Below are 12,862 nucleotides of genomic sequence, written 5' to 3' on the forward strand. Positions count from 1 at the left end.
GACAGGGTGCCGAAAATATTTCGTTGAAGAGAAAATTACGTTGTAGTGAAACTGAAAAAAACATAAATGACCTGGGCTAGCAAAACAAAGGAACGTTTATTTTTAAAATTCAAAAAATGTTCGTTGCTTCCTATTCTTTTTCATGAGCATCATTATGTGATTCTCAGCCATGCATAGCGAGGCCACGGTGAAAAGCACGCAGAAACAACGCCTAAAACCGCTTTCGTGAACAGACCAAACCGTTGCGTCAACACGTTAACACCAGCAGCTGTCCACCATCAAAAGTGTCCGACAACGCCAAGATGGAGGCAGGGTATCAGAGAGCGGCGACTTTTGCATTATTCTATGCCATTCTTATCATCCATCCCTTGCAGCTAGCTGATTTTATTGATAATGCGGACGAACAGCCGCGCTGAGTAGTTACCATTAGTTATCACACTGGACAAGCCCGAACATAATGATAAGCATCGGAATCGGAAAAGTCAATCGCGGTTGCACCCAGAAGCTGCAAGAAGAAAATCATGAACTGAGCGACTGAGCTTCCGCTTCGGAGTGTCTGCGGCATAAAAGCAAGCCAGCAAGGCAGTCTCATTGCTATCGCTATCTAGAAATGGCGGCGTCCATGCTTTCTGAACAGCGGCAATATAGCGGCGGTTTCTGGTAGTTCCAATGCATGTTTTAGACTTCGTTGACGCATTTTCAGGCTCTGAAAATGCATTGAAATGTTAAAGATTGGGTTTACTGCATAGCAGTAAGTATTTGAGCCTGGGATTGCATTGTAAAATTTCGTTGAAGCGGGACGAGCAAAGAAAACGTGTTTGTTGTGGCGACAATGTTTGTGCATTGACTCCTATGGACTGCTGACGAGGAATCGTGAATTTTTTGTTGTAGCGGAGATTTTGTTGAAGCTGCGTTCGTCGTAGCGGAGTTCTACTGTAACACCTTTAGGAGCTCAAGGTGCCTGCTAAAAACGTGAAAATGCTCACCTGTTTTAGAGTCCCCCGGAAAACGTCACGTGGCTGCTTGCCGTTGCATTTCTCATGAGGAGTTAAGGAAAAAATTTGGCTCAATATAACCATAATTTCTGAGTTGTCATCAAGGAGCTTTAAGTTTTGCCTTTAAACTGTGTTTTTTTTTTTTCAGGCGCAATTTTCGTCAACTACCAGAGTTTTGAAATAATGGTTCTGGTACTTTAGTTGGCCAGATGTGGACGAAAACTCTCACTCAGTTTTCTTAACATGTGAAGGGTGTTGTTAGCTCCTCTAAAACTTAATGTCTCTGACATACATACCTATGAAGCAATTATTATTAAGATGTTAAGACTTCTCAGATTCTCCTTTTCTATGTTCAATAAAATGTTTTATACACACCTTCAAGTAAGCTTTTACATTCTACAGTTCCACAACTAATTGCTCATATATTCCTCTCAGGAGAAACATAAGTTGCTCATGAGTGTACGAGTTTAGTGGCCGAAGTGAATCCAAGGAGAGCTACTTTTTCCAGTTTCTACACATTGTCATGATTAAAAACTAAATCTATAACTTACTATAAAACTCGCTACTCAATTAAAATTAGCATAAAAATCTATGTAAACTGCACAAATTTTTTCTCCCTAGGCTACAAAATGCAGAAAAATTTTTGTTCAAGTAGCATCTCTCTTTTGAGCATTTGCTTGAACAGAAATGAGCATTAGACAACTGAATCGTGGCAAAAGTTGTGCCGACCCTCAAATCAGAAGAGGACAAAAGGCTGAGAGCTACCATTCAGTTTCTTTTATATACAGATCCATTAAGCGTTTAGCAGACATTCAAACCTATGTACACTTATTCTCGTGGCACAAGGTGACTTTTTCACAATCAGCACGGCTTTCAATAGCATCTTTCCGCATCAACCCAACTGCAAGAAATGGTCAACGACTTTATATGTGCTTGAATAATTCACAATTCTTCACGATCTCTCAGTCGCTGCTGCCCCTGGGGGGTGCAAATTCGCTGTTTCTTTCCAATCCAAGCCAAGTAGGTATTCTAAATAGCTCAACAGCGCTGAGCCAAGCTGAATACGTTTCTTTATTCGGTCTTTATTCCTCACTTTTCGGCAGTGTTGATCGTGGCAGTGGTGTGGTCGTGTTGCCTTACCTACGTGCTTCTTGTGCGGCGTGTCCTGATTTTTAAAAAAAAATTCTTGTTGCCTTGTGCGTGAGGGGTGGGATTGAATTCTCCCACTAAAGCTTCATATTATGCTGAAGTACGACGTCTTCAGTGTTAAAAAAAAAAAGAAAAAAAAAACTTGAAATCATTTGCACCATTGAAAATGGGACCAAGAAATTTGCGGTAGCCCACGAAAAGAACTTGCCGCTGACGACTGTGTGCGGAATTTGAAACACTTGTGAAAAGTTGACGATCGGCACAGGCAGCAATTTGAAGAGGTGCCGCATCAGAGACTCTACTTATCCCGAAGTGGAAAAGGCCCTGCTTCTTTGGCTGAAAAAGGTGCGGAACATGAACCTTAGCGGACCCCTTTTGACCGAAAAAGCACAAAATTTCGCAGATCAGCTGAACTTCCCTGGTTTTGCCTGCAGCAATGGCTGGCTGTCATGGTTTAAAGCCCGCTATGGCATCGTGGGGAAGGCTGTTTGTGGTGAGGCTGCTGCAGAAGACAAACAAGGTGCTGTTGAATGGCAGGACACCGTTTTGCAGGAACCCTTGACAGCCTACGATGCCGCCAACATTTTTAATTTTGATGAGTCGGCACTTTCACTTTTCTATTGCCTGCTTCCAAACAGGACATTGGCATTTATGAACGAGAAGTGCACCGGTGCGAAACATGCCAAAAATCGCATATCGGTCGCTTTTGGTGTAAATATGACCGGTAGTAAGAAGCTGCCACTGATGGTCATTGGCAAGTATAGAAACCCACGGTGCTTGAAAAGTGCTCGGCTGCCATTCGGCTTTGTTTACAAGCACAAAAAAAAAAAAAACCTGGAAGACAGCCCAGCTGTTCGAGGAGTATGTGCGTCAGCTGGACCGCCGTTTTGCGGCCAAGAAAAGGAGCATACTGATGGTACTCAACAATGCGTCGACGCATGTCGATGTGAGTAACCTGTCTGCTATTAAGCTGTTGTTTTTGCCGCCCAACACGACAGCGCTCGCCCAGCCCCTCGATCAGAGCATCATCCACTCTGTCAAGCAAATTTACTGCAAAAAGCTGTTGCGGAGGATGTTGCTCGTCATCGAGAGCGACAAAACGTACTATACATCTGCTTGCACACTCATGGATGCAGGTACAGCCAGCAACGATACAGAACTGCTTCTGTTTCGCGCGAGCACAATTAAAGATGCCAGAAGAAGGCAACGATGACAGCGAGGATGGATAGGACACCGAAGACTTCGAGAGCCTCCTTGTTGAGGTGCTCGAGCGGCAAGGAGAGGGAATCAGAAAGTTGAATTTTAGCACTTTCCGAGATGTGTACGGAGACGTCGTTACATCTCCGGATTTTTCCGACACCGGCATTGTTGCCGCCGTCGCACCTCGTCCTGAAGCGAAAGTGAGGAGGAGAGCGGTGTCAAAGTGGACGACGACAGCTCGTTATCCAAAGCTGCACATGCTGTAACTGTGATGCAAGCCTTCACCGGGAAGCAAGGCCTAATGGACCGGCCGGCTCGCGGCCTCCCCGACTTTGAAGATGCCGTCGTCGCGGCAAGGCCACCACGGCGGCAAGTGAAGATCACAGATTTTTTTGCTGCCTGTCCCTAAATAAAGCTTGCGTGCTTGCGCGCCTGCGTGTGGGCGTGCGTGTTCGTGAGAATCGTGGCGTTCTTTTCTGACCGGTAAGTGGCCACTGAACTGGAACTGACTGTTAATTCGTACATCGCTTAGTGCGTACCAAAACATCGTTCCCAGCCAACTACACGTTAATAAGGTTGGACTGTATGTAGCTACTGAAATGCTGTTTTATTTATGGCATGCATGGTGCTAGAACAAGATGCTTACATTTCAAATATGAATTTCATTTCATACTTATTTGTAGTTACTAAGTAGTTACTGTCAGACAATTTATTTCACTGCTTAGTGTGGTGGTTGTTACCTATTCATATACATGCCTATAAAATAAAGCAGACGTGCCGAAATTCAGTGCATTTGCTTCAGTTCGAGCTGAGTAATTTTTTCGTAGATTCATATTACAGCGGAACCTCAAATATACAGCTTTCAGGGAACCACACAAAATCGTCGTATAATCCGGGCATCGTATAATCCAAAAACTAAGAATACTGGCCGTGACAATCTGCCTTGTGCAAAAAACAGGTACAGACCTCATGAATAAGCCATTGACATAACCTTGTGGTTCTTCGCGAAAGGTAGATCAAATTATTCTCGCCAATGGCAGCATTACTAAGTTGAAGCACGTGCGAGCGGATCTTCATTCTCAACTTCAAACAATCGAATCCAACGCGCTTCTTTTTCCCAATAAGTTAAGTCCGAAAATTGCATGCGCGTGAAATAAAAACGGAGACTTCCAGTCAGACGAGTCGGACAAGGTGCCATCGCCATCACATAATGAGGGTAGAGCACAAGTTTGCATAGAATGCCTTCGTGCTTGACTGAGCTGTGCGCATTGTAATTTCTTGCCTTGTGAAGTGCAACTAGTGATTTCGCACTGTTATAATGAACGTTGACATCAAGTGAAAGTTATTTTGCTTAGTGAAAATAGCAGCATCAAGCCCTTTTGCATGCTCGAGCTTGTGACTGCAAGTGCCACAAACCAAGGCAGAAGATGAACTGTACGTTGAGCAGGAAAAGTTTCCACACCCCAAAAACAAGAAATTATCAGGATCTCAGAAATGAGGTTTTTGGCCAGCTTAAGCTACTCTAGAGGGAGCTTCTCTGGGTAACGACCCTGCACGCTATCGAGACGTATGCAGACGTGCGTGAACTGACAGGAGAATAAATTTTCCTTTCTAAGAAGACATCCTGTCTTAATCTATACTTTGGTAATCATCAACCTAGGGCAACACAAGTTCATGTTTTGGCCTTGTGAGTATTTTGTCAGCGTTCCATGCAAGCAAAGGTGTGTTTCTTATTTTTGACGGATTCGGAAAGTCATCATGACATGTGGGGTTGGCGTAAAACTGCGGCATTAAAATAAGGTCTTCAATACATTATCCCTATGGGGATTTTGCCGGGACCAAACCGATCCGTTGCAAAAAAGCGGGTTGCGAAACCAGGGGACGTATAATCGAAGTTCCACTGTAGTTCGGTCAAGCAGTAGATCAGCATCACAAGCACGAAGTGATACAGCCGTAAATAAAAAAAAAAACAGGATGCCTGAGTTAATTTTAGATGGTTCTTCACATAGGGAAAGTGTTGTTCTGCAGGCATGTTTTTCTGTACCATGTGATGTGTGTCATCAGTTTGATATTGCTTGCTGCCACTCGTACGAAAGAGATAAAAGGGTAGCAGACAGAGGCAGTTCTGAAAAATGAAAACTATTCGCATTACAGTTACTTTCGTCATCTTTTTTTTTTTCTATTCTAGGGTCGACAACAGAAACGATTCAACACCATCCACATCATTGATGCTCTCGTCTTGGGCAAGGTACCAGTCAAAGACAAGCACTACGAAGAGAGGTGACTCGAAGTTTCTGAACCCATTTTTTTCGCATTCTTTGACATTTCTGTAGTCATTGCTGATTATTTTACAGTCGGTAACTAAATCATTGACAGAAACGTTTTGGTCATTCTCTACTGCCTGCAACATCACTGTAGGGGCCTATCGAGTTGCAAGTCTTTCTGTCATGCCTAGGACTGGAAATGTCATTTTCAGCACTCGACTTGCTGCGAGTACTTGCTCATTTATACTTTCTTCACATTGATTACATGAGATAGCGTTAGTCGGTGGCAAAACTTGCGACGAACAGGATTGTGAGCACGAATATGTTGTCGCAGTTGATGCCGGCACAAAAAAAAAAAAGTAAACTCACTGCGTTCGTCATGCATTCAGCTTAGATGACTCGAACACGAAGGCCATCTTCCTATTTTCTTGTTCTGATACATATGACTGATAACGTACTGATACATATGACCACTTTTCTGAAGGCACTAGTACCACGTTCCATGAGTCATGCGACGTGACGTCTCCTGCAAGCGATGTGAAAAGCAGAATTTGTGTTTGCTCAAGATTGACATAACCAAAAATGAATTTGCACTATACTACTAGCCTGAGATTTTTCTGTTTAAGCAAAAGTAAGCATCAGTGGCTTCAGGATTAAGATATATTTATTTTTGACCTAATTAGGATGAGTTACTATAACGTACATAAGTTCAACAGTTATCTCATTATTCTTCGGGCAACGAAATACTGAGTGCTGGAAGTAACGCTATAGTGATTTGACACATTTACACACAGTTCTTCATAGGTGGCGTCTGAAAGGGTTAAAAAAGGGCATGGCCTGCAGGAGAGAGAATAACTGGGCTGGTTGGTATTACTGTTCACTCTATGAGAGTGTAAAGACACATACTCGCATAGAAGAGAAATACGGGTGTGTATTGTTCTTTGTGTGCGTGCATGTGTGTGTGTGTGTGTGTGTGTGTGTGTGTGTGTGTGTGTGTGTGTGTGCGCGTGTGTGTGCGCGCGTGTGTGTGTGTGTGTGTGTGTGTGTGTGTGTGTGTGTGTGTACATGCGTCTGTGAAAGGATTTGTGCTACCATATAGTGAAAGACAGTGATCTTGATTTTGAAGGCAGCTGAGTCTCAACAGGAGTGGCTTTTGGCTAGAGTGAGTGGAAGTGAGTGTGGATGTGCGTGAGCACCAGTCGGCAGAAGCACACACGGGTGCAAGTGCCAATGGGTGCTGGAAAGTTTGAATAGTCGTCACTGCAAACAAGCATTAGTGTTGGTGAGCACGAGAGAGCCTGAGAGCTGACGTGTAAGCTCACAAAGTGCAATACATGCTGCATAGCCTTCAGGAATATCAGTGGATAAGCGCTTGCGTGTGTTTGCATAGTCCACTACAGTGCGCGAAATGTTTTCGGTTATGAGTAGTGTGGGTAATAAGCTAACCTTTCCAGTTGCAATTAAAAGGTTTAAATTATTTTTTCTCCTGTGTGTTGGCGATCAGTTCTCTTTTCTGCATGATCAGAACTTGGATGTGCCGTAAGTATTCAAATACTATGTCGTAAGTATTGACGTAAGTTGTGAACAGGTAAACTTTGTTGAATTATGCATTAGGATATGCAACCACTGGCAGTGCATACATATTCTCAAATAGGACCCATGAAAGAAAACTTCCAAGTAGGCTTGTGTGAATATTGTCACGTGGTCGTGATGTGGCCGAAGACAGGAGACTTTGTGTTGGAATTGAATTTAACTGTTTATTTGGGCGAACCTGTGCCCGGCAAATGGAAAGTCCGATTACAGTAGCAGTCTTAGACTGATAGCGACTAACGGAGCGTCGGCCGTCGATCAACTACTGACAAGCGGTGAAGCGCGTCGGCATTTATACTCTTGTCGTCGAATGTTCTAGCATTATCGCTGGTGGGGGCGTAGATTCCAGAATAATCTGTACAGTTCGCAGAGTAGGCGTGATCTTATCGAAATGATCTACTACAGCCCGGAAGCTTCTCGAAAACAGCAGGCACGGTTTGTGCCGAGAATTGTGTAGTATTTTGGGACGATAACAAAACTTGGGAAATGGAACGTGGCACTGCCCTCCTCTGAAAAAGGCATCGTCCCGATGCTTTAACTAAAGGTGAAGGTACAACAATAATGCAAGAAAGTACAATGAATAAATTACGATACAATAATAATACAAAGAACACCGTTTCAGTTTGTTAACGCGCATGAAACGGCTTGAGGCGCGCGACATGGACGACTTCAGGTCGCGATCGGCGTCGTTGAGAGTTCGTGATGCCGTCGGGGACAACCCCGTAATCAAGTTGGCCGAGACGTCGAACCACCTTCTACAGTCCGAAGTACCGTCGCAGAAACTTTTCACTTAGTCCACGTCGGCGTATCGGCGTCCACACCCAAACACGTTCACCGGGCTGGTATTCCACGAAGCGTCGTCGAAGATTGTAACGGCAGCTGTCGGTCATCTGTTGATTCTTGATACGGAGACGCGCGAGTTGTCGGGCTTCTTCGGCGCGTTGAAGGTACTCACTCACATCGAGGTTTTCTTCGTCGGTGACGTTGGGTAACATGGCATCGAGCGTCGTTGCCGGGCTCCTTCCGTAGACCAATTTGTATGGAGATATCTGTGTCGTCTCCTGCACCGCCGTGTTGTATGCGAAGGTCACGTACAGAAGAATGGCGTCCCACGTCTTGTGTTCGACATCGACGTACATTGCCAGCATGTCGGCAATCGTCTTGTTAAGCCGCTCGGTGAGGCCGTTGGTCTGTGGGTGGTATGCCAAGATCGCTTGAGTTAAGTCGGCAGTAAATGCCGTTCCTCTGTCGGTGATAAGGACCTCCGGGGCGCCGTGACGTAGGACGATATTTTCGACAAAGAACTTAGCTACCTCGGATGCACTGCCTTTGGGAAGGGCTTTTGTCTCGGCGTAGCAGGTTAGGTAGTCGGTAGCTACCACGGTCCACTTGTTTCCGAAAGCCGACGTCGGGAATGGCCCCAGTAGGTCAATACCAATCTGCTGGAAAGGTCGGCAAGGTGGTTCAATTGGCTGCAGAAAACCCGCTGGCCTTGTCGGCGGTGTCTTGCGTCGCTGACAGTCCCTGCATGTCCTCACATAACGAGTGACGTCGGTGGTAAGAAGTGGCCAGTAGTACCTTTCTTGTATCCTCGCGAGCGTGCGAGAAACACCGAAGTGCCCTGCCGTCGTATCGTCGTGCAGGGTCTGCAGGAGTTCTGGTCGCAGAGCTGAAGGCACCACAAGGAAGTACTTAGCTCGGAGCGGTGAAAAGTTTTTCTTTTGTCGAAGACCGTTTCGCAGGAAGAACGACGCAAGTGCGCGCTTGAATACCTTCAGGACTTCGGTTCTGCCTTCAAGGTATTCTATTAGGGCCTTAAGTTCCGGGTCGGCCTGCTGTCGTTCAGCGAAGTCGTCGGTAGTTATCGTTCCCGAGAAGTGGTTGTCATCCAAGTCGTCGGGTGGTGCTTGGTCGACAGGCGCATGAGAGAGACAGTCGGCGTCAGAGTGTTTCTTGCCGGACTTGTAAATGACAGTAATGTCATATTCTTGAAGTCTCGGGCTCCATCGTGCGAGGCGACCTGAAGGGTCTTTCAAGGTGGCTAGCCAACACAAGGCGTGGTGGTCGCTCACAACTTTGAAGGGCCTGCCGTAGAAGTAGGGGAGAAATTTCGACGTAGCCCAGATGATGGCGAGGCACTCCTTTTCTGTTGTGGAATAATTTGCTTCTGCTTTAGATAGCGATCGGCTGGCGTAACTAGTTACCCATTCAAGTCCGTCAGCCCTCTGCACAAGAACTGCGTGAGTGTGTGTTTCTGTCTCTGCGAATTCGTCGAAATGCGCAAGCAACGGAGGCGTCTGTAGGCGATGTTTAAGCTCCTGGAAAGCGTGTGCCTGCGGCGTTTCCCACTTGAACTCCACGTCGGCCTTGGTAAGGTTAGTGAGAGGATTGGCGATGCGGGCGAAGTTTTTCACGAACTGCCTATAATAGGCTCACAAGCCCAGAAATTGGCGCACCGCCTTCTTGTCAGTGGGCAGTGGGAAGTCGGCGATGGCGGCTGTTCTCCGTGGATCGGGACAAACTCAAGACTTGCTAATAACGTGCCCCATAAACAAGAGCTCCTCGTACTCAAATCTGCACTTTTCTGGCTTCAGTGTGAGTCCCGACGTCTTGATGGCTTGAAATACAGCTTTAAGGCGCCGAAGATGCTCGTTGAAACTCGAGGAAAACACGACGACGTCGTCCAAGTACACAAGGCAAGTCTGCCACTTCATTCCTGCCAGTACTGTATCCATAACGCGTTGAAAAGTTGCAGGCGCTGAGCAAAGACCAAAGGACATCACCTTCAACTCGAAGAGGCCGTCCGGTGTTATAAATGCCGTCTTCTCTCGGTCTAGTTCATCGACTTCGATTTGCCAATAGCCAGTCTTGGGGTCCATTGACGAATAGTACTTGCCGTTATGGAGCCGATCAAGTGCGTCGTCTATTCGTGGGAGAGGATACACATCCTTTCTTGTGATTTTGTTCAGGCGGTGATAATCGACGCAGAAACGTAGGGTCCCATTCTTTTTCTTCACTAACACCATGAGGGATGCCCATGGACTCTTGGACAGCTGGATAATGTCATCCCGCAGCATTTCATCAACTTGTCTCCTCATGGCCTCACGTTCTCGCGTCGAAACCCTGTACGGACTCTGACGGAGTGGTCTGGCATTTTCTTCGGTTATGATGCGATGTTTCGTGATTGGAATCTGCCAAATTTTCGATGACGATGAAAAGCAATCTTCGTATTGCAGGAGCTGGGCCTTGAGCTGTTCTTGCTTATGGTTCGGAAGTCTGGGATTGACATCGAAAGCTATGGGAGGGGCTTGGTTTCTCTGAGCAGGTTCCGCAGAATCGGCAAGGGCAAAAGCACTGGTGGCTTCGACAATTTCTTCGATGTATGCGACCATTGTTCCTTTGTTCACATGTTTGTACTCATTGCTGAAATTCGTGAGCATAACCGTTGCTTTGCCTCCCCGCAGCTCCGCAATTCTTCTTGCGACGCAAATATTTCATGTAACCAAAAATATTTCGTGTGACCAACAGATGCTGACTGCCTTCAATGACGCCTTCCAAGTCAGGTGATTTAGGAGCGCCGACTGAAATAATGACGCTTGAGCGAGGCAGAATGGTGACTTGTTCTTCCAGCACATTCGAGGCGTGGTTTCCTGATGGCGTGCGCGGCGATAGTGCTTCTTCTGTGGATAACGTTGTTGACTTTGTTTTTAGGTTGATGACAGCACCATGGAGGCATAAGAAGTTTATGCTAAGGAAGACATCTCTCGAGCAACGCTCTAGGACTACGAAGTCTGTAGGATAAATACGGCCGTTAATGGTGACTCTCGCTGTACAGATTCCTGCAGGCGCTACGAGATGACCTCCGGCTGCGCGGATTCCAGGGCCTTCCCAAGCTGTCCTAACTTTAACTTCGCGGTGAACGACCTACTGACGATAGAGTAGTCGGCTCCAGTATCGACGAGAGCAATTACACTGTGGCCGTCGATAATAATGCCGAGGTCGCTAGTTCGTCGTCTCGCATTACAGTTAGGGCATGGCGTCCGGTCACGGCTGCATCGGCTTGTTCCGCTGCTTCCATGTTGCGTCGTCAGGTTACCTTCGGTAAGTGAGGTTTCGCCGTCAGGGGTTTGCCTGGTTGGCGTTGTGTTCGGAAAGCTCCGTCGCGACGGCGTCGTCGTCGGAGGATCTTCGGTAGTTCGTCGCACAGCAACCGCACCTCCATCGGTTGCTGCCCTTAGTTTCCCGGATACGGGCTAAGAGACAGGCCCCGCGTTGGGCCAGAGTACTGCCGGTGGTGCGGTGACGTGCGGCGGCTGGGGGACGGCGAATGGGAAGGGCTTCGTGGTGTCCACTGAGTTTCTGTCAGGTAGTCCTCGATGTCACGTGTCCGTTCCCCTGGCTGTGGACGCGGTGCATTGACGGCGAAGCCACGCAGTCCCATCTGTCAGTACTGGCAACCGCAGTATGTGTGTCCGGCCTCGCCGCAGTGGTAGCAGAGGGGTCAGTGGTCAAGAGTGTGCCAGACGTCGGTCTTCCTCGGCGCACTGCGCTGGGCCGCTGGCGAACGGTAGGACGTCTGTGGGAGTGGTGGCGGCAGTGGCGTTTGGCAACGGAAGTGCGATGGGGCGGTGTTTTGGCGTGCGTGTGGAGGAGGGGCGTGGCGGCGGGCTGCAGCAGCATAGTTCATGGCTTGCAGCTGAGGATCTTGAGGCTGAGAAACGCCCAGCGATTGCTGGATCTCCTGGGGTACGACGTCTGCGATGGATTCCACGTGAGGCTGCGCTGAAGGAAGTAATTTTCGCAGCTCTTCTTGCACGATCGCTCGGATTGTCTCACGCAAGTCAGTGGTTCCAAGCGCTTGAATGCCGGCGTAGCTTGTAGATGAGAAGTTACGGTTATATTGCCGCATGCACATTTCGAGTGTCTTCTCTATCCTAGATGCTTCTCTAATGAATTCGGCGACCGTCTTTGGCGGGTTTCCGATCAGCCCGGCGAAGAGTTCCTACTTTACTCCTCGCATGAGCAGTCGGACCTTCTTCTCCTCGGACATGTCGGAGTCAGCGTGGCGGAAAAGTTTAATCATATCTTCCGTGAATAGCACCACGTTTTCGTTTGGCATCTGCATGCGGGTTTCGAGAAGAGCTGCGGCCTTCTCCTTGCGCACCACACTTGCGAAAGTAGTGAGGAACCTGGCGCGAAAGACGTCCCATGTTGTCAGGCTTTGCTCTTGATTCTCGAACTAGGTTCGAGCAGCATCTTCCAAGGCGAAATACACTTGCCGGAGATTGTCATCGTCTGTCCAGTCATTGAAGGCGGCGACGCGGTCGAACCTTTCGATCCAGCTTTCCGGGTCTTCCAGTGGCGAACCGCGGAAAGTCATGGTTGCAGTAGTTGATGTCGAGATCCGGGTCTGCCTGGCTGCTTCAGGAAGGGGCCTGTACTCTGGTTGTAGTCCCCTCTGCCTGCGGCTTGTTCGCTGTTCAGGGTTAGCGTCCGTGTCTTCTTTGCTGCTTGGGCTGGGGTCGCGGCTTGAAGGGGGCGTCCGGAACATCAAAGAAGCAGCATCTCCACCAGATGTCACTCGGTCGTGACGTGGCTGAAGACAGGAGACTTTGCGTTGGAATTTAACTGTTTATTTCGGTGAACCTGTGCCCGGTAAACGAA

The 12,862-nt window shown here is 47.6% G+C and overlaps 1 protein-coding gene across 4 annotated transcripts in view; it reads left to right on the top strand.

The window, feature by feature from the left end:
* Positions 1 to 12,862, top strand: part of Cmtr1 (Cap methyltransferase 1) — a 111,012-nt gene that overhangs the window by 86,744 nt on the left and 11,406 nt on the right. For all 4 annotated transcript variants that reach the window (XM_037418877.2, XM_075866454.1, XM_075866453.1 and 1 more), the window contains one exon: positions 5,533 to 5,624. In XM_037418877.2, coding sequence (XP_037274774.2) covers positions 5,533 to 5,624 — 92 coding nt within the window. The remainder of the gene's footprint in view (positions 1 to 5,532; positions 5,625 to 12,862) is intronic.

Source organism: Rhipicephalus microplus, chromosome 6 (assembly GCF_043290135.1).
Source record: "Rhipicephalus microplus isolate Deutch F79 chromosome 6, USDA_Rmic, whole genome shotgun sequence".
In the NCBI taxonomy this organism is placed as follows: domain Eukaryota; kingdom Metazoa; phylum Arthropoda; class Arachnida; order Ixodida; family Ixodidae; genus Rhipicephalus; species Rhipicephalus microplus.